Here is a 20,932-nt window from a genome sequence, read left to right on the forward strand (position 1 = left end):
AAGAATTTTTTAAATAAATCTCGACTTTTCAATAATGCAATTAACAAAATTTGTCTATCAAGTGCTACATAATATGAAGGTTGAGAATGAAAATTAATTAAAAAAATATAAATGACGTTACGGGTAAGAGAATGATGGATGGAATGACAAATGAGAATCAAATATTACCAACGATCCCATCTCACAGCACAAGCTTAATGGGTTCCTTTCACAAGTTTATGGTTGGCAACGGGGGTCGAGGTAGGACGAGCTAATTGCTCCATTTACGTACCTGTTTAATTTTTTTTTCTTTTTTAATTTTTGATAATTCATTTTATTGTCCTAATTCATTTAAGTGAGACAATAATATAGTTATTAAATTTTTTAATTAATTAATTAATTTTTTAAAGTTAAATTATTCGAATATATTTGCTAAACTAATATTTTTATTGTTTATCATATTCGTTAAATAATCTTAGTATCATCTTCTATTAAAATTAATAAATTTTCGAGAAGTTTTTTCATTTAAAGTATTGAATTCTTTAAAAAATAAAATAAAATAAAGGACATGGGCGATGTTGGACCCCTATTACCCGTACCTACCTCGAGGCTGAATTTCCTCAACTTGTATCCAACCCGATTACCAGATTAATTAGGAATGGAGCAAGGCCCCCACAGGTATCGGGGTTGATGGATATTTTTGCCATCATTATGACAAGTTTCCATTACAAAAATGTGGCCAAGAAACTTTTAGAAACACCACCATTGAACTTTTCAGAATATCAAGCATAAATCACATTGAAATTTATTAGATGAGTCCTTTTCATCAATCTATTTCGTTCATTGTTAGATTTACTAAAGAATTTAAAGCAAGATGTTAGTAAAGGATGCTCCAACAAACACGTATTGTGATTCTTGGCATAATCTTTAACAAAGTTCCACATTGAATGTCAACGTGCCACAACCCGATTATACAAAACAAAGGAAATCGGAAAAATAGAATACACAAATTAGAATGACAAATATGATTAAGATCTTTTAATTTTTTTAATTTTTTATGTTTTTATGCCCATTTCTAGAATCAAAGTGAAATCCCACGCCGTTGAGGATGCTAATACACATTCAGCATACGCTCTTTTAACCTCCTAACAATATCATCCATCAGCTTATCAAACTAATAAAAACTTCTGTGTCGCAAACCTTCGGAAAAATCTTGACATGATCTATGACAACTTCTGTGCAAGTCCACATTTTCCCAGAAAAACTCTACAGTAACCTTTTGCTGATTGTGATCTCTTTTATGCTGATCCAGAACCTTTCGCTAATGCAGCTTCGCGTTCCTGGCGCCGACGTTCTCTCTGATGGAAATCATGTAATCAGAAAATGAGTGTATAACTCTACATGCATCCATGTTGATCGAGCCAGAACAGAAAATTATGCAACAAGTCAAATGAAAACTATGTACTGCGGAAAAGAGAAATGCCAACTGGTGCCAGAATAAAGTGTGAGTTAATTTACATTTCATTCAATTCAAATAATAATAATAATAATAATAAGTAAATACATATACAAAATAAAACTTTAGCATGAATTCCCAGCTTTCAAGTGAAGATGTGGATAATCACGAGTCGTCAGCAGACGAGATAGACTTGAGTCAAATGTTCTAAGCTGTATCATAATAGACTAGCTTTAGAGACCCTAGGATGCACTATGGCTAGTTATTTAGCGTCGGCTCATATTTATAAATCGTTTATAAACACTTCAGCCACTTTTTATTCGCACATTTTTTAGGGACCCACAATTATTAACCATTTATCCACCACTCATTGCCATCTATTTATAATTTAAATAATTTATAATCACTTTTAGACTTGAATTATAAATCATCTTCACTACAAAAAATATTGGATTTAGCTAAACTTCAGTACAACAACTTCACTTCTTTATAAATAAAACTATCAAAAAGAAGCTAAAGGTCCCTCTGCAAGGAAAAGTACCATCTTCCTATCACTCTAACAGTAACTCCATAGATGTCAATTCTACGAAATTGAAAACCAGTAAGATACATTCAGAAATTTTTGATAGAATAGAATCAACCTAAATGTGAACTATCAATATCAAATTATCTGTCTTATTTCCCTGAGATTGTAGTTTGATTAGTCAGAGCACCACCTTGTCATGGGCGAACGCTGCAGGCTTGAGGCTATTACACCTGAAAGAATACCACCCCCTCTTCTCCCAGATGGATGCTAATATTTGGTATAGGGGCAAGTTGATACGGAAAAGAAAAGGAAAAAAAGAAAGAAATCATCACCTATAACTGGTTTTCGAAATCATGTAATGCAGAATGCAACATTTAGCCAGCGAGAAGGAAGGGAAACAAGAATGAGAGATTTCAGTTATAAGCTTATCCAAAAAAGGAAAAAAAAAAAAAAAAAAAAAACTATAATTTAGCATATTTGTATTCCTTGTTCCATGTATTCACTTTAATTTGAGAACATGAAGCAAAGACAAGAAACATACCCTTCTTTCCCAGTATGGAAGGAAGCACACGAAATCATAAACCGGAGTTATTGTTGAGACTAACACGGCATTGAGTCCAGTGAACAGCAAAAGTGCTGTCATTGGCCTTGTTCTGTGAGGCATTTCTTTTGGCACAAACTATTAACTCTGCAAGATAAAATAACAGCTAAAATATCAAAATTTTAACTAATAATCACAACCGATAATAACCCCTGCACACATTAAACAACATTGTGAATTGACGTTACAGCATTTACTGAACTATAATAAGTTCTATTTTTTTTCCCCTCATTTGTACCTCAATTCCAATAATCAAAATATATAACATGTTCGTGTTATTACGTCAATCAGATATTCCTCAAGCTCAATTGATCTTCAAAACAAATAAAAAATACAGTTTTCTACTAGATTCAGAATAACCCACCATATTCAAGTAAACAAAACCAGTTAAAAATCAATAAACGAAAGAGAACCTAAATGAAATAAAATTAGGAATGCATTATTTACACCCAAAGATGAAAACTCAGCAATCTGTAAATATTGAAATTACAATTACATGACATTGTTATTTTATACAATCAGGAAAAACAATAAACACCAAAGGAGAACGAAATTAAAATTAGCATATTACCTGGAGTTTTTCTGCTAATATAATATGTCGGCAGGCGACGGAAATACCGGGAACGGATTCCGCCGAGTGGGAGAGAAGGGTTTATGTATGGCCGTTAACTTCGAAAGTAAAATTGTTTATAATTAATAGAAGAAAAGAAAAGAAAAAATTAGGGGATTAATTGTTCCAAAAATAACCACACTTTGCCTTTCGTCACGAAATCTCTTGAACTTTATCCCCCGTTTCACCATAGTGTTACGTTATATTTTATTACATTCTATTTTTTTTTAACCACACAATCTTCAATAAAATAATATTACACATAAATTAAAAATTTTTCTTTCTTTTTCAATCACTTATTTTTCAAAAAAACACTATTTCACTCATTTTTATTTTTAAAAAATGGGGGCCAAACGGGGGCTTAAATTGTTACCAAACTTTATCACAATGCTCCTCTAATTGGCTTGGAAGACCTATGTGACACACGAAAATCATATGTAGCAAAAATTTATTTGACAATTTTTTGAATAGATGATGAATCGAGACAAAATTAAGTAACGATTCAATAACATTTTACATCTTTACAGCGAAATCTAAGAATAAATAAACCTTGGCTTGCATGATGTTGAATATGTTTTGAAACATGATTGAGCTTTGTGAAAATATTCTCTATACTGATTGCACGACAATTTCTTCCACTTGTAAATTTCTTAAGTTTCGCCCTAGCCTGCTAATGATTGGTGGATGAAGAGCATTTTGATAAATTTTCAATAATCCACATTTTAAATTCAGTGAGATTTCTATCCATAGCTCAGTTATTTTTCAAACAATTACCTGCATTTGAGGTTCAATTTTATTTCCCGTTTTGAAGAAGAAAATTGGAGGCTCTGCCTCTAGTTCAGTTACAAGATAAAAAGAAATTGAAAAAACCATTCTTGGTTGTAAAATTCTTGGGTAAATAGATGGATCAGCTCTTACCACTTGTTGATGAAAAGGCTGAGGAAGTTGAAATCGACGCGTCATCTGACCACTTGAGGTAAGCATCTCGTTACCTTAAACAAACAAGACAAGAAAGCCACAGGATCATAGACTACACAAAAGAATTACATATAGAATAGTCGATATTTCAGGACAAGCCGAAGGAAGAATTGTATAATGCCTTTAATTAGCCAAACTCCGTGTTTCATATCTACAATATGTGAATCCTCGTGATGCAAAGTCCATAGTTCTTGTCTAACCTCCTCCATGTTGGCATTATGATCCTCAATTAGCTGCTCGGCTAAAATTTTATTCGATTTGCCAAGATAACCTATTACGCCTCTAGAATCTCCTAGATTAGCAACATATAATGTCACTTTCGAGATAATTCCAACGAGACAACACAAACCAACATTTGCGAGTAATGGTTTAATCTCGTACACGCTTCTTACTGTACAGAAAGCATTCTTAATAGTGTCTTCAGATATTGACCCACTTTTTTCTAGCAATCATTGTATAATAACAAAATCATATCATGTCAATAGATCAATTATCGATCTCTTCTGAAATCTTAAGTTACTAGATAGAAGTAATATTTAATTATTTAAATTTAATCTTCAACACGTCCGTTTATGTGCAGGTTGTATTTATATTTTATCAAGGTCTAGCACATTCACAACCTTCATGACTAAGTGGCAATGAGACTTTTGAAACCGTTTGCAACCTCATCTGCAATTTTAAAATATTAAAGAAGGGTTACGTTTATTAATTAAATTTAGTTTTCTTACAAGAAAACCGAAATATTTTTAAGCATCAGTAGAAGGCTACGAGCATTTATATTACTAGTAGAATAAAGTTACAATAAAGTGCAAAAAGGGGGGGCAAAAAAAAGCCTCACTAATTAGATGAGAAAAGAGGTGATCACATATGAATCTCGGCGCATCTGGACTACCATGGCTATTATAAACCCCAAAAAAGGTGGCATGTCGACTGGTCTCTACCTGGCTGCATCTTCAAGGAGTTCCTTTTGCCAAGACAGTAGCAAATGGAAACTCAGAAAGTGCCATTTGTATACTCCACACCATTCTTGACATCCTCTTTATATTTTAAAAAATTGTTGGAGGGAAACTGTTTTTATTTTTTGAAATTGTCAAATTTGGTGTACACCAAGCATGATTCATGAAAATTCACCATGAGAACGCTTATCTAGATCTCTCCACCAGAGAAGCGCGTTTATGTCACCTCCAAAATCATCATTGTCCCTGTTCATATTGGCATATTGATTCGAAAGTTGCATATTGATTAACGTGGAATGTAGAACACTAGATCTTTCGAAGCAGTAGAGTTAAAAAAGTGTGCCGATGTGTAAGAAAATTGATGGTTTTATATGTTTTCAATAACTCATTTTGATCACCTTAAAATACCACATTTTTACATAGGATTTGTTTAATTAAAGTTTCGAGCACTTTGACAGAATATCCTTGAAAAGATCTCATAAGAGGATAAACATGATTCTACGAGAAAGATATTTTGCATACAATGTGGACTAAAAGTTAGTCATCGCAATTCATCCATTCAAAATAGACACGAGTAACACTATGAAGCATCGCGGGTGCTTAGCACCCGTCTTTGTGGCTTGTAATGCCTCGACAATATATATTACGTCCCACTACCACGTAAAATGGTACTACATGACACTATTCAAATCAACATGCACGAAAACTCATTTTTCTAGTTACAATCTCATTTAATTCTTCTTAAAATTGCCATTTCCAAGTTGCCTCGTGCGCGATAAAATGCTTGAAGAATCTATGATGATACTACTATTACAAACATTTGGAAATATGGTTAAAGTAGATTTGTATGGTGATGGTCTGCTATATGTAATTGGCAAAGCTAATTAGATAAAATATCAAAGGTCGGTCCACAATTTGATTAGTAGGTTGATGATTGTGCAAACTGACTGATATAAACAAAAATGTCACGATTGGAAAGGGTTGTGATATGATCAGCTTTTCGGGAAATTAATCAGCAAAATTTGAGGTTTATTTTCATATTAGGAGCATTTATCAGAAGTAAAAAATAATGTGAAATGAATTTTGCCTAGTTATATTAACTGCCCGAATATATCTTGAAAAAGCACACACTTTTCCATCGATCAAATTTCACAAAGTTCAACTATATTGAATTCTTATTATAACAATGTAAGAGCTAAGTAGGGTAGATGCATAAGAACATTTACAGTTAAAGAGATAGAATATGAACTTGACGATCTGATGTCCCAAAAATTTGAGAAGGCGAGATCCATTGATACTGAATCACAGAGACAACAAATTATGAGAACATGATGGTAAAAACAACAAAATTTACGCGTTTCAAACTAACAAAATTCGAAAACTATTACAATGCAACAATCTTGATGGCATCAACTAGGAGACTTCACTGCCAAAAACTCTATACAATTTATGAAAGAGAGCTCCACTCGGGAAGATGAGTAAAAGCTTTCTCTTACGGTGATGAATGAGATTTTTTTCTCCTATTTTTGAGCCTATCTCGCTAGTTCAAGTTTATGAACAAGCTTGGACAGTTCTCCTCCCTTGGACATTCTGTTTTGAAGTAAGAATGAAAGTACATTGAAGTTATGAAATCAATTAGTCCAACTGTAAATAAAGAGAGGCTAAGGTTACGAGGTAAGGTCAGCTGGTTAAGGAAAGCTCAGCTTATGAAATCGCTTAGCCGTCAAGTTAGTTAATTATGTAGTAGCGAGGCGTCGGTTGTACCTCTATAAATTTGTGGATTACGGCTTTGTCTATAACGAAGGCATCACACTGTAATCATAAGGCTTTTCATCAGCAAATATAGATACATTTTACAATAACAAAAAAGCCGTTTCCCCAATAAATTTGGGTTCCGCGGCACTGATCTTTTCCATCACTCCATTGTATTAAGATTTATATTTGATGAAGTTTTGTATAGGTTGTCAACCTAGTAAACCTCCTCTGTTCGGGATTGGAATCGGCTCTGAAATACTGACTCTTTTTATTTATATTAATGGTATATGCCTGATAGTTATGAAATATTGCATTCTTAAATTATAAGACAGACGAATGAAATTTCTAAGATATACTCAAATCCATAATCAAAGCCGAGTTTCACTACATAAAAAATAATATAATTGAATATAACTTAATTTTTCAAAATCTAAAACTATACTCCTCTTATAATTGTTGCCCGGCAAAGACTAAAAAATCACTACACAATGTTTCTCAAATCCTTTTCCTAAAGAGAACTAGATTAAGATATATTTATTTTCGTCGAAGAAAAGAATTGCTTATCATGGCAATCATACCTAATGCAAGTCATTTATTAGACGTTTGTGCTGGTTGTAAATGCTTCTCCATCCAGACTCTTGAAGCCCCTTCAACTGTTCTACGCCACGTCTAGTCATGCATAAAAAGAGAAAATAGATAGTTTCAAATGAGATTTTATAGTTCATACATCACAAAATCCTTAACAGGACAACATTCAGAATTGTAGTGTTATAGAAATGTGAGGTGGAAAGACAGGAATTTCCATTGTAATAGGCATTACTTAATGGCGGGAAGCGGTGCTTCTCCATCCAGACTCTTGAAGCCCCTTCAACTGTTCTACGCCACGTCTAGTCATGCATAAAAAGAGAAAATAGATAGTTTCAAATGAGATTTTATAGTTCATACATCACAAAATCCTTAACAGGACAACGTTCAGAATTGTAGTGTTATAGAAATGTGAGGTGGAAAGACAGGAATTTCCATTGTAATAGGCATTACTTAATGGCGGGAAGCGGTTCAAGAGGAGAGTTTTGATGGCAGGATTTCACCCTCATGAAGTCATAACGTCGTAATGTTCAGAGCATACGCAGCCTAATCACGCTCATATCTCGACCAACATATAACGGCTCACCCACTGCATAGAGGATTCTTTACTTAATGTATTCAAGTTGTTACGATATTCTTTATGTATTCTTCTAGTTTTTACATCCTTCATATTTAATCCTTTCAGAAAATTAGTATCCTAATATTTCCCGTCTTAATGCAATTTCATCTAACTTGAATTTTAAACGATGATGATTTTAAATTAGACGGTTAAATTAATCTTAAAATTTCAGATCTTGTTTGACAAAGTAGTAAGAATTCCAAGAATCTACAATCTCTTTGTAATGTGTCTCCATTGCCCTCATGTTTAACCTCACTGTTTATTATAGTTAAACTAAACTAACACAGTAAAAAACCCTTGACTTTATTCGGTTCATGGTTAGATGTACCAGAAGAGGAAATCTAAATTCTCTGAATCCAAAGACCAAACTTTCGAGTTCTGTCCGAAGCAAGCATGAAGACCAAAATTCTAAATCCAAAAAAACTAAGCAATCCCATATTAGCTAAATTGAATATTAAGTGCTCCAAACATAAATCGAACTTGAACAAATCTCACCTTCTCAATTGTGCCCAAAATAGATCTGTTCTTGAACTCCCCAGTTCTTGTCTTGGCCTTTCCTATCCCGAACCTTCTAATCAAAGCCACGGGTCTTCGTGAAGTAGCCGGAGGTAGAAGTGACTTTCTCTCACCTTGGCCACTGCAGCCTCCTCCATTATTGGCTGCTTGGCTTCTTTTTACGCGTTTCGCCAATCGTAACTCTTTCTTGGCTAAGGATTTGTCATTTGATTCAGAACCCACTTCAGCAAACTTCTTCAGGAGTTCATCAGATGATGCTTTCGTTACGTGCTGAACTTTAGCTGTATTAGGATTAGTATTTTCCATTGAAGAGTAAGAAAGAATTATGGGAAAAGTGGAGCAACTTTCAGTACTTTTGACAGAGAGGGGAGAGGATGAATTCTCTTGCAAGAGTGGGATTTTAAGGTAGAGGGAAAATTTTGCGTTGTCATAGGTTGGCTTATTGTGCGAAAATTGGACCGTTAGGGGATGGGTGAGGGGTGATGTTTGATTTGATTAATATTAGGTAGCGGAATATAGCCGTTGGTAATGATGCAATAAAAGTTATATTCAAGTTGCAGCTCCACCCATGTTCTTTGCTGACAGTACTGCAAAAAGCAGGGAAATTGGCTAATCCAAATGGATAATTAACAACATTCGAGCTTTTTTTCCTTTTTCTTATATTCACTACCAGGCTTGAATGGAGGCGTAAAATTAGGGAAGAGTTCACAAATCAGATTTTAACTATGTCTAATTCAAAATTCAAGTTATAAGTTTCATTAATGCAAAAATCAAGTTTTAACTAACTAATTAAAAATATTTATTAAATAATGATAATAAAGTCACAGTTATACAATTAATGATCATATATTCACAATTATAGGTCACAAATTTATTTCCTGGTCATAATCAAATTAATTGATCACGAATTTTTTCGACGTTACAAATCAAAATTTTGATAGATCACAGATCAAAAGTTTTATAGGTCCCAAGTTATGTTTTATTCATAATTTATCAAATTTAAGGTCACGGACCAAATCGTTAAGGTCATAGATTTTCAAATTTTCATGTCACAGGCCAAATCATCGATCACATATACCAAACATTCCACTGTCGATCCCAATTCACTACCAATACTTGGTCACAGAACAAGCAAATAGTTGGTCACAATCACTATTACACCCCGCCCCGTCACAACACCTCCACGACCACCACCACCAACAAAAACGATCACCAAAATGCAACGAATGACTGCACCACACCACACAACACCACCGCACTACAAGAAATTCTAGTAAATATTAATACTACTATTTGATTTTGTATTAGTGAGCAATGTATTAAAATTGATACTAATCCAAGAAAAAAAGCCTTGGATTGCTTACATTCTGGTAGTTGCAACCTATCACTCGCTTCAAAGATAAGCAACTGCAATTTTGCAAATTCACTCTCCAATTTACAAGTACACTATATATCAAATGACAAGAATCTTACGCAAGTTAAGAATGCCAAATTTAATGCGTAATTTCTATTGAAGCAGAGAGAAAAAGGATTTGAATTCGATGCACATTCAACCCAGCCAACGGAGGCTAGCCTTTGTCTTCAACAGCTCCAGTGCCTATGCCAGCATCGCCTAGTGTTGACGTAAAGGCGCTGTTGCAATGTTGTTCAAATTGTCTGAACAACACCCTAAAACCATGGCTTCGGGGCTCACAAAACAAACACTAAAGAGAAGGCGGGTGCTGTTCCAGCACCGGCGCATCTCCTTCATCCCCTATGGAGTGGTTGAATGGGTCGTCAACATCAAGAGAAGAGAAGGAGGAGATGGAATCGGGTTTGAAATTTGGGAGAAATGATTAGGATTTTTAATTTAATTGGGCGAATAATTAGTTATAGTACCTGATTTTTGCACAAATAAACTTGCCTCATCAACTTTGAATTTGAAACTTTAAATACCTGGTTTTATGTAATTTTCCAGTAATAATATCCATGACAAGCCATCATTTTTTAGCAAGTGTGCTAAGCCCAACATGGCCCAAGCTTAATGGCAATTGTACTCGAGCATTTGCCATAGTCTAACACATTTTGACACATTTAAACTTGATAACATGATCAAAAAACCTAGATTATCTCGTTATACTATCACATACTTCAAAGATTGTATTAGAGTGAAGCTAGAGTTTGATCAAGAACTCTAAGACGTAGGTCTAACTCAAGCACTTGGATCAATTTGAAAGTTTTCCTTACTTTATTGAACTTTGAATTCTGATGCCACACTAATCTCTATCGCTAGGCTTGATACCAACCTTGTTGTCTCGGTCTTTCATGGCATGACTTGGGCTTTTTTGGTCTTAGTGACTCTCTTGAGTGAGGTTGGTGGTTCGAGGTGAAAATCATCATTTTTGTGGGTCTTTTTGCCGACTTTATGTTTGTATATAATTTTGATGATCACTTACAATAAAGTAAACGAGCAGTACCTTCGTTAAAGTCTTAAATACCTTTGTTTAATGTTTAGAGACGAGAAAAAAATAGGAACATTTGGATATCAAAACAAGAAATATTTTGGCAAATATTTAGTAGATTAATGCATATAAGACTATTTTCCTTCGAAATAAAAATTAATAATATTATTATTAGTAATATCGACGACTACGATGATGATAATAATAACATTTCTATAATTATTGAACTAATCTTTATCCTCCATTCATCTATCAAAACAGCACAATACCATAATATTATTTCCTGTACTAAACACAGAAATGAGCCTACAACACATTTTTTATAATGCACAGATAGAGTTACACATCCAACAAAACAGTCGCTGCAATTTATGAAGGCCGCCTCAACGGTATCGACTGTATATTTTCAATTCTGCTTTACTTTCTGATGGAGAGGTGATTTAGCTTCATTCTTGTGGCCTCGAAAGCCAGAGAGAACTGAGGGCTCGAAGGCGTGAGGAATAATCGTTCATTAGAAGAAGGGCACGAGCTGATTGCCTAGTCGTCAATATACGATGCATCTCCTGTAAAGTCTGTTGCCTCGCGTTATCCGCCTGAAAATGTCAATATGGATAAACAGAGCTGAAAAAAGTCCATAACTAGTAGTATTATATCCTTCAAAATGTCATCAAGCCCCTATTTGGTCCCTATCTTTCAAAAACTTATTTTATTTATTTATTTTTTCAAATTCATCTTCAACCACACATTATATGGAACTCAACTTTTATCAACTTTTCAACCATGCATTTCATTAACTTTTATCAAAATCTACAAAAAATCTATTTTTTATCTAAACCAAACGGGCTAAATTCATTGACAAATGAAGTTTCCACACTTCGACCGCCACCTACTAATGTGATCCAAAGTGGACGGTAGGCTTAAAAGTCAATTAAATTTTACTTTTAAGTAACTTTTTGTTTAAAAGTTCCTAAACATGTTTAAATATGTTACTTTTTCGCTGTGTGTTCTCTAGTTTTTTGGTAAATGTAATCAAACATATTCTAGAAATCGAATATTTCACAAAATGGATAGCACGACTGGATCAACGAATGAGATTTATTACCTGGCGCAAGAAACCTTCAAGAGTCCCCAACTTCCCCATGGCCATTGCCATCTGACCCATATAATTTGCCATGTTACCAGAAGGCCCTTCGGGTCCTGAAGATCCAGTAGCTAATGTCTCGGCTAGAGATTGCTGTAGCGCCTCTTTACCTTGTGAGAGAGCATCTTCGGCTTGGTGAGATGATTGCTGCAATGTACATATCTTCTCCAATTGTTGCTCAGTTAGAGGCTCCAACCGATTCACGATAAGCTGCATTGCCATTAAATGCCGTTTTAGAACAATGAACAAGGCATTACTATGAACATTTTTCCCACGAGAAAGTGCAGCATGTCAACCATTTCCAATAGATGAGATATCCAGATTTAATGGTGAAAGCTGGGACAAGTCCCATATTGAATAAAGGCAGAAATATTAATCAACCTACAAGGACTTTGGGAAACTACTCATAATAAAGTGACCTTTTAAAAAGAAACCTAAAGTTTTAATATAGTAGCGTAGCCTATTAGCTCAAACGAGCAATTCAGTCAGTCTAAAGCATAAACAAGCAATTCGAAATCCAAAATTGGTGTTTTCACACGGGCCACCATTTTGCAAGGAGCATGTTAAGAGAGAAATCCCATAACGAATAAAGATGGAATTATTAATCAACATATAGGGGCTTGGGCTACTCTCTTAAAAAGGTCGACCTTTATAATGGAAACCAAAGTCTCAATAAAAGCATCATGGAAGGAATAATATGACTTGTTAGTCCACAAACATTTGACAGTGTGACACCTCATCATACTGTTCAGTTATATGATTGGCTATATTGGCATTCGTGTATTTGTATAAGATCATCCTAGATTCCTATGCTATATAGAGGAAAATGAGGGAGACGTTTATCTGTGCGCATGAGAGGCAGAGACAAAAAATCTACAAAAATATGAACACACACCTTGAGAAGTTCAGATGGACGGAACCCACCAATCCACATAAAACACCTTTCTGCAGGCGATTTCCACATACCAGACAAGAGGTGGAATACATCACCCTTGGCTGCTTTACTTTTCAGCCGGAATATCTCGTTAAAATGTTCCGTTACGTTATCCACAACAGTACGAAGTTCGAGGTCACTTGCATGTGAATTGACAGCCAACCTGAGCTCATTTATCTGCTTGTTGTGCTCTTCCAACCACCGTGCATATTCCACATCAAATGCCATGGCCCCTGCAATAACAAAGATATGTTAGTTTCGTCATAGCCATATCGAAGAATATAAAGAGAAATGTAAATTGGAAGAAAAAGAAAAGAAGACAATCGATCAATTAAAGCCACCATGCTTTTTTCCCTGCTTGTCCATCAACTAAAACTTAAATTTGTAAATAACTGGAGGAGTAAAATTGCCTCTGATGGTCAAATTTCTCTTGAAAATAAAAAAGGGCAGTAAAATTATTAAGCATGAATGGTTCAACATATTATTTCCATTGTACAAGATATGAGATCAACCAACTTCCTAATTGTTCGAATGTTCTACACGTATGTGAACTCATCCATACAATCCTCAGATCAATGAGCTTTTTGAGCAAACAAAAATTTTGAATTTAATTCTTCGAGCTATTGTTCCCTCCTTGCCTGCAACCTTACGATACTCAATAAACCTTCACTAGGATAAGTAATTTTGTTTCCAAAAAGCTAAGCCTTCTGACTCTGCATCTCCATATCTATCCATTTCTCCAATGTTTGGAGAATTTAATTTTTCTTAATAAAAACAAAGTAACTCTAAATTCAATGTCAGAATAAGTAACTTATGTCCAATTTCAGCACCACAAAACTATTTATACCAAAAAAAAAAAAAAACTTACTTATTTACATAAAAAGGAAATCTTTTAAGCTTAGACAAACATGTTCACTGTCTACCGTACAGCTTGTGCTAAAAACAACTAAAAAAATTTGTGGTCTTTCAAACAATATTGTGGGGTTTCATCATGTCAAAAAATCTTCAAGAGATGAACAATCAAGTCTACAGCAAATAGAGATATCATACCATTACCACTCCCAGAATTAGATTGGTCTCCATTGCTGGAAACAAATATACCCTGCAAAAAATTGAAACTTTTAATGCAGAAAATATGGAAGGTTTAAAATGCCACTCACGATACTATGGGCAAAGGAAAAAAAACACTAATATAGCACATCTAATAAAATTCAACCTGCTGACGAGCTCGCTGCAGTTCCTGCTCTAGTTGGGTCAGCTTCAAGCGGCTATTCTCCAGCTGTTGTACATAGGCCTACAAAGCATATGAGAAAATAATTAATTTACTATACTCCAACATTCCCATACATGATTAGACTATTTGCTTCATTCAACAAAACAGAAGAAAAATAAAAATTTGCAGCGAAAATTAAATTACAATGAAGAAACCTACTTTCTTCCTCAATCGGCTTTTCCTAGCAGCTTCACGATTTTGGGCAAGCCTTCGCAAAGTCTTAAAGATATATAGTGAGAGACGAATCAACAAGTTATTCTTGAAATTAGTATATAACAATTAGTATAAACTTACAACCTTCTGCTCCAAGGATTTTTCTTTTGATTTGCCACTGGAATCTGAGACTACAATGGCACCGGACTGACCCATATCAAACTACACAAGATAGGGTGACATCTTAGCCACATATCAGTAAGAATAACCAACAAATTTAATCTTCCCCAAAGAATTACAGTATGCTTCGTATATTGTAAGTTCCATGACTGAATAGATATAAACTTTTTGAGAACCTTAAATGCAAATTCATAAGTAACTTACTTTGAGAAGGCAGAATTAAAACACACTTCTAGAAGCTAAAAACTGAAAGTCAGAATTACAAAAAAATTCACCCTTTGGTTTCTATCATCGGGCTCCATGTCAGTTGAAGTATCTGTATGGGAACTGGAATCTGCCAAGTTGGACTCTCCCCAGTTCTCATGTTGAGCACCAGATACAGAAACTAGATTTTGTGATGGTCCCTTTTGTAATTGCACTGTTTGAGATCCCATAAGAGCAGCAGAGAAATGTGTGTTGGTAGGAGCAAGAGACTAAATAATCAACGAAGATGTGAGATCTCAGAAACTGATAACAGTTTTCAAATCAAATAAAGCAATAGGCCAAAATAAAAAGAAAATACTGTTACCTTATCAAAAGTGTTAGCCGGGAGAACTGGGTGCATCGTTTGGCTAGTGAGAGTTGGATCAAATACTGGATCTGTACCAAAATAATTTGTTCCATTAATATCTTTTGTCATAAGAAGAAAAAGTACCAATCGAAGTACAAGAAGAAATACCCAACACAAGCTGATCACTCTGGAAACTCCTAAAAAAATCCCCTAGCTTGGTCTCTCTATTTCATGTTTCCAAGAGAGCTGGACTACACTACCGGCCTAACTTGTGTAATTGAACCAAAAGTGCACTATGGACAAGCAATGCATCGAAGTGCATATGTGAATATTTTTACACAATGCTGTAGAACAATTGTTCATTATTTATTTATTTATTATTATTATTTTTGAATGGGATGTTTAGATGTGTGTTTTAAATTTATCACGAGTGTAATTTGCCCTCCTTTCCACTGAGAACATATTTATCTAAGCCCGTATCTATCATACCAAACTGTGTCTAATCATCAGCAGATGTTATCTGTGAGCCTAGTAAAATGCAAGGATTTCCAAAAAAAGCAATAGTGAACCAACTGCTTTTAAACAGCTTAATCAGTAGTAGTAAATATATCTAGCACGTCAATCCAATTAAAAGGGGAAATTTCCATAATTTTATTCTACCAAAATGTTAAGTGAGGCATGACATTGATGTAGTGCATGGAAACTAGCACTCACGGAGACAAAGAAAAAGAATTTGAGGACATCAATAACTTTAGACAAGATTAAGATTTGAGGAACATACTTGGATTGACATTAGTAGAATCTCCAATTCGAAATCCAAGATATTGCTCTAGGACACCGTAATCAGAAATTCGAGAAGAATTGGTGGTATTCCCTTCTGTACCCCTGCACAAAAATTGCATATGAATTGATTAAGGAACAGAATGTTATCCAGAGACTCCAAATTCACTAACTTCAGAAAAGAAGTTACCATTACAATTTATTATGCTTCCAGATAAATCTCTAACAAACAAAGAAAAAACTGAGGAAATTTCTGAAATCTAGAAGAGAAGACTTTACATAAAAGTTCAGAAATCTTGTTGCAAAACACATAACTGATGTACACTTAATTGCATACCATGAAACTTCCATAATTATGTTTTGAACCTTCTAGTATCAATTATCGTAAAACTTAAATCTTTCAAGCAAGCAGCAGTCATTTCATTAACTGGATTTCCTACCTCCACTTTTAGGGAAGGTTGGTTAGTTCTATCGAACAGGGGTTAGGTTATCAAAGTTTATTTCTTATTACTTGGGCCTAATGACTTGAAAACTACTGAAAACAAAAGGAAGTTTTATCTGTGGCACTCTTCTACGTGTAATGCACAACACCATTATCAAGAAAGGGTAATTTAAAGGCCATATCTGCCATGTCTCAGTAACTAAAATTAATGACTTCAAGAAGTCTCCATCTAATACAATATGCACGGTTTCTAGCAGCAAGTAGGCATCGCCAACTGTAAAGTTACTTTCAATTCGCTATGTTGTTTTAGAGTATCTTAATGAAGCTTTAATGAAATAAAGGGTTCAGTGATATCATAACATTCAAGTTTTAAAATGGCATCCATCATTCACAAGTAAATCAAAGAAATATTTCATTAGGATTAAGCCCTAATCACTTCTTATGAGAGCAATAATAAATAGAATGAAATTGAAACCAAGCAAAATGCACACAAATTTTATAGTTGTTCAGCTCATCATGAAAGCTACATGCACTTGCAACTCTAGTTTCTCACTATAATGAAAAGGAAGGAAAAAATGTTTTGCCCAACCTCTCTTCCATCCATCATCCCCCTAAAACACTTTATAAACGGAGAAATATAAGGGTGACCTAATACTTATATACTGGAGGGGATAAATGAAATTAAGCTCTATACTCCCAACATATTGCAATATCTATAAGCCTCACAATAACATAGCAGCACTCAGAACAAAAAAACCAATAGTATATGAACCCAGCATAATCAAGAAACAACAACGCTGATTCCAAATAAAGATTCCAAAAATTATAATTATTTTCAAATATCGGCAAATTCTTATAGCAAGATATGAAAGGATCATAAAAGTAAGCGCTATGGAGAAAATTACATAGTATTGGAAACTGATGTATAGAAATGAAGCCTTGCAATCCACAAGTGAGACTTCTACTATTTTCTGCACCAACGTTTACTGATTTACTAATCCATGGGTACTCAAAAAAACAAAACCCAAAGTTGAAAAATTAAATCTTAAACCTCTTTAGAGTTTAGACCGTAATAAATAAATCAAGAATTCAGACCCTGAAGCTATAAAGAAGAAAAAAATTCAAACCCAGTTCACAAACAAATCATGCACCCAAAATCAAACTTTTGGAATCAATTAAATCACCAAAACAGCAAACCCCATAAACCCTTTTCACAGAAATCACCAAATAAAGATTTTGAGATAAAAAAAACTCAGACAAAATTAGAGACAACTGAGCAAAACCTAGATGCTGAAATTTAGTCAAACTGCAAAGAGATACAGAACTTTTAAGTTTTGGGACATAAAAATTGGAACTTTTGACTTTTTTGGGAGTCTTAAAAATGAGTATCAAGAGGTGCACCCATTAATTTCATTGATTTCATATAGAATTTTCTTTCCGGATGAGACTGTTTCAGCACAAAATTCAATGGGACCCAGTGCCATAACATTATTTCTTTCTTTCTTTCTTTAATATTTTTGTTATTTGTTTAATAATCAGAAGTTCATTTGAAGACAAAGACGTGATGCTCAGATCACTCCAATCTGGGCGTCATTTTCATCCGAAGCATTTATACCACAATGCAAAGCCTCCATTTTCTATTACAGTCCACACCCTTTGACTAAAATTTCATCTCGTCCTTCATCTTGTAAAATTATGCATATTGAAACCATTGATTATATTGTTGGAAGTAAGAAGCACTTAAGTGATGGAAAATATCATGTCCTTAAAAGCACTTTTGGATCGTTATTGATAGATCTCAAAAAGAGAGAAGAATTAGGACAATTAGAATAACATTTGAATCATGTTATTAGGGGAGTGGATATGTAATGTTGTAGTTTGATAGATGAATTAATTCGTAAAATTTGTTAATTTCCATTTTACTTTTAAAGACAGATGTCTATTGTCGAAATTTCTAGTATCATGCTAACTTTACATTTCACGTGAACATTCTGAACTTTGTTTATTTTTATATATCAATGATCTTTCAAGTCATGTTTCTTCCATAAACTGTTTGTCGATGCAAGATGACTTTTATTATCTATTTTATGCAATTATATAAAACTTGAAATGAAATGAAATCAATTTCGGGTGAATAAATTCTATTGCTAAAATTCAATACACATCCAATACTTATTTCCTAACTATTTTTTTTTTTTCAAATAAGATTTCAACTATTTCATGTATTCTTTCTAAAAATTTTCATTAAAGTTGTCACTGTAATTTCACAATAAACAAACAAAAGTGGGAACTTTTTATAACTATGGTATTAGTATGGGGTCTTTTTATAATTAAGAGTTGTAGTGGAAGACAATAATTTAGACTTTAGCTTCCTTTACCTCCGCCGCCCAGCACGAGCGTTGACACGTCTTCTTGTTGAATTGACAAGAAAACAAAATTAAAAATTTATATTGATCAATTTAATGCATTTTAGATGAATTATTTAATTATATGATGAAAATTGGGTGAAATATAGGATTTTTGAAAGATTATTAAATATTATTTATAAATAGAAATTTAGGGAACGTATATTTGTTTTTCAAAAGGATTATGATTAATTACTATTATGGAAACTACACATGAAATATATTATAATTTATCAAAACCTTAAAGTAATCAAACCAATTTATGCAATGACAACAAAGAAAATATAATAGTTTTATGTTGATTCTAGGCATTTTAAAATCTAAATAGTTTTTTATTACTTGTTGTATTATTAAAAGTAATACTTTTTTCTTAATTATATTTGTTAATCAAGATTTCATTAGAAATGTTCCATCAAGTATTGAAGCGCAAATTACAAAAAACAATGTCTATCATTGTGAAAAATTCGAAAGACTTCATGTTATTAAATTTTGCTACCAAAATGCTTCTATTTATTTAATTATTTGGAATTATTTAATGCACCAAAACACTGAAAACAGGAAAGATTTTGCCATTTTACGCTAAACTTTTGTACCAGTAGTAAGTTGATCACCCCCTTTAAAAGAGAGCAAGTTGACCCCTTAATATTTATGTAATTGCACAATAGGTTTTTACTTCTTATAGACGCAAAAGCATCAAAGTCTCTGTAAAATTCATTATATGGCAAAAGAGATTAGTAAACTATTTTGTTCAAATGATCGCTACGATCAAAGTTTCAGTCGGGGAAAGTCACGGCTTCGATCGGAAGTCAGAGTGTCGACCGACGATTGTATAGGTTTTGGAATATTAGATAGGCTGCGAGAGTGAGTGCGAGAGTCGAGACAACGTTATGCACTTTATTGTAGGTGTTTAGGGTTATTTAGTATATTTGATCTTGTTTGGCTAAGAAATGAAATAATAAAATGAGTAATTGGGCCAAAAATTAAAAAATTAGAAATGAAACAAATTATTGGGCCAAAAATTTGGATTTAGAAATCATTAATTTGTTAATTTGTTTAGAAAAAATTAAAATTAAAATAATTTGATTTACTCAATATAAAAAAAAAATAAGAAAGATTCGGTTCTTATTCGGTTCTTCGGTTCTTGGTCTAGAACCGAGAACCGAACCGTACCCGTCGGTTCTCAATTCAGATACCCGTTCGGGTATTTAATTTGACAAGAACCGTCGGGTTCGGATCGGTTCGGTTCGGGTTCGGTTCGGTCGGTTCGGTTCGGGAGATTTGCCCAGCCCTAATTTCTATTATCATTAAGATTGATTATTCAAGAATAATGTTAGACTGTGATTAAATTTGCTCGTTTCTAGTGAAAACTTGTTACTAAATCATTAAGTCGGAGAATAATGGTGCAGCTAGATATATGTTCCTTGTTGGGTAATGATAATTTGGTTTAGGTAAGAGACTTTCCCTTTTACACGGCCTAATTGTTGGTTTTGTATCTTTTTCAAAATTGCATTTTCTTGTATACTAAATAAAGAAGTTTAAAAGTGCAAAAGTTAAAGTTGGAATATGAAAATCATTATGAAGCACTAATATGTGGTGGAAACAATTCTTTATAATCACATTACTCAAAAAAGTCATACAAGCAAGGGAGGCAAAAGTAGGTTCAAAAGAAGCATTTTCAATTGCAAATTAGGTGATGTCTTCCTCAGTTTGGTACCCTTAGCTATAAAATGCAATTATTCTAATGCAATGATTGGAAATAATGGAGCTGAGCCCTTCAAAAACATATTTAGTATCATGAATCGACAAATGTCAAATTCGATAAAATAAGAGACATAACATTTGTTGATGATCACATCAAATCTAATTTCAAGCAGAGCAACATACGAAATCCATTATGTATAAAGAAGACTTACTAATACATACTCTGATCAAAGACGTGATTAGCGTAAAATAAAAGATATATTTATGTTCAGAAAAAGTCATATTTTTTCTTCTTTCTTTCTTTTTGATTCATTCACTAGAAGGTTAATTTTGAACACAGTTTAACATCAC

General features: G+C 33.7%; 4 protein-coding genes across 10 annotated transcripts; all 4 read right to left on the reverse strand.

Moving 5' to 3' along the window:
* Positions 1-877: 877 nt before the first annotated feature.
* LOC111365888 lies at positions 878-3,310 on the reverse strand. Its single transcript, XM_022986410.1, has 3 exons — positions 3,134-3,310; positions 2,503-2,649; positions 878-1,337 (listed from the first exon to the last, which is right to left on the reverse strand). Exons 2-3 carry the CDS (start codon positions 2,623-2,625, stop codon positions 1,278-1,280), a joined length of 183 nt encoding a protein of 60 aa, XP_022842178.1. The 5' UTR covers positions 2,626-2,649; positions 3,134-3,310; the 3' UTR covers positions 878-1,277.
* A 905-nt stretch (positions 3,311-4,215) lies between these two features.
* LOC111365861 (probable protein phosphatase 2C 25) lies at positions 4,216-5,387 on the reverse strand. Its single transcript, XM_022986368.1, has 3 exons — positions 5,311-5,387; positions 4,989-5,095; positions 4,216-4,592 (listed from the first exon to the last, which is right to left on the reverse strand). Exons 1-3 carry the CDS (start codon positions 5,385-5,387, stop codon positions 4,216-4,218), a joined length of 561 nt encoding a protein of 186 aa, XP_022842136.1.
* Positions 5,388-6,217: 830 nt separating this feature from the next.
* On the reverse strand, positions 6,218-9,050 carry LOC111365889. Of its 4 annotated transcripts, none has more exons than XM_022986415.1 (3): positions 8,561-9,050; positions 7,440-7,530; positions 6,218-6,403 (listed from the first exon to the last, which is right to left on the reverse strand). In XM_022986415.1, the coding sequence occupies exons 1-2, from the start codon at positions 8,885-8,887 to the stop codon at positions 7,450-7,452; spliced, it is 408 nt and encodes a 135-aa protein (XP_022842183.1). In that variant the 5' UTR covers positions 8,888-9,050; the 3' UTR covers positions 6,218-6,403; positions 7,440-7,449. The 4 variants fall into 4 exon arrangements, with proteins under 4 accessions (XP_022842183.1, XP_022842182.1, XP_022842181.1 ...); XM_022986414.1 differs by lacking the exon at positions 6,218-6,403 and adding an exon at positions 6,442-6,696; XM_022986413.1 differs by lacking the exon at positions 6,218-6,403 and adding an exon at positions 6,442-6,918.
* Positions 9,051-11,215: 2,165 nt separating this feature from the next.
* Positions 11,216-17,881, reverse strand: LOC111365890 (TGACG-sequence-specific DNA-binding protein TGA-2.1-like). 4 transcript variants are annotated; one of them, XM_022986416.1, is made up of 12 exons: positions 17,759-17,881; positions 17,381-17,446; positions 16,035-16,138; positions 15,272-15,342; positions 14,979-15,176; positions 14,668-14,745; positions 14,530-14,589; positions 14,314-14,391; positions 14,148-14,199; positions 13,059-13,330; positions 12,125-12,373; positions 11,216-11,615 (listed from the first exon to the last, which is right to left on the reverse strand). In XM_022986416.1, coding segments are annotated over exons 2-12 (1,311 nt in total). In that variant the 5' UTR covers positions 17,383-17,446; positions 17,759-17,881; the 3' UTR covers positions 11,216-11,468. The 4 variants fall into 4 exon arrangements, with proteins under 4 accessions (XP_022842184.1, XP_022842185.1, XP_022842187.1 ...); XM_022986417.1 differs by having other exon boundaries at positions 17,801-17,843; XM_022986419.1 differs by lacking the exon at positions 17,381-17,446 and having other exon boundaries at positions 14,979-15,121; positions 17,759-17,870.
* Positions 17,882-20,932: the final 3,051 nt, after the last annotated feature.

Source organism: Olea europaea, chromosome 17 (genome assembly GCF_002742605.1).
Source record: "Olea europaea var. sylvestris chromosome 17, O_europaea_v1, whole genome shotgun sequence".
NCBI classification, from domain to species: Eukaryota; Viridiplantae; Streptophyta; class Magnoliopsida; order Lamiales; family Oleaceae; genus Olea; species Olea europaea.

Bases quoted from the DNA above. Each gene is read 5' to 3' on its own strand.
- LOC111365890 (XM_022986416.1), bottom strand. The intron at 14,392-14,529 runs GTAGGTTTCTTC...TATGCTTTGTAG, and splicing joins AAAGCCGATTGAGGAAGAAA to GCCTATGTACAACAGCTGGA. The intron at 11,616-12,124 runs GTAATAAATCTC...TGACATTTTCAG, and splicing joins TTGAAGGTTTCTTGCGCCAG to GCGGATAACGCGAGGCAACA.
- LOC111365861 (XM_022986368.1), bottom strand. From the start codon at position 5,387: ATGCAACTTTCGAATCAATATGCCAATATGAACAGGGACAATGATGAT. The intron at 5,096-5,310 runs GTGGAGAGATCT...TTGAAGATGCAG, and splicing joins GACATAAACGCGCTTCTCTG to CCAGGTAGAGACCAGTCGAC. The intron at 4,593-4,988 runs GTGAGGCTTTTT...AATGATTGCTAG, and splicing joins CCTCTTTTCTCATCTAATTA to AAAAAAGTGGGTCAATATCT.
- LOC111365889 (XM_022986415.1), bottom strand. From the start codon at position 8,887: ATGGAAAATACTAATCCTAATACAGCTAAAGTTCAGCACGTAACGAAA. The intron at 7,531-8,560 runs GTGAGATTTGTT...ATGCATGACTAG, and splicing joins TTTTGGGCACAATTGAGAAG to ACGTGGCGTAGAACAGTTGA.
- LOC111365888 (XM_022986410.1), bottom strand. From the start codon at position 2,625: ATGCCTCACAGAACAAGGCCAATGACAGCACTTTTGCTGTTCACTGGA. The intron at 1,338-2,502 runs GTATGTTTCTTG...GATTTCCATCAG, and splicing joins TTCCATACTGGGAAAGAAGG to AGAGAACGTCGGCGCCAGGA.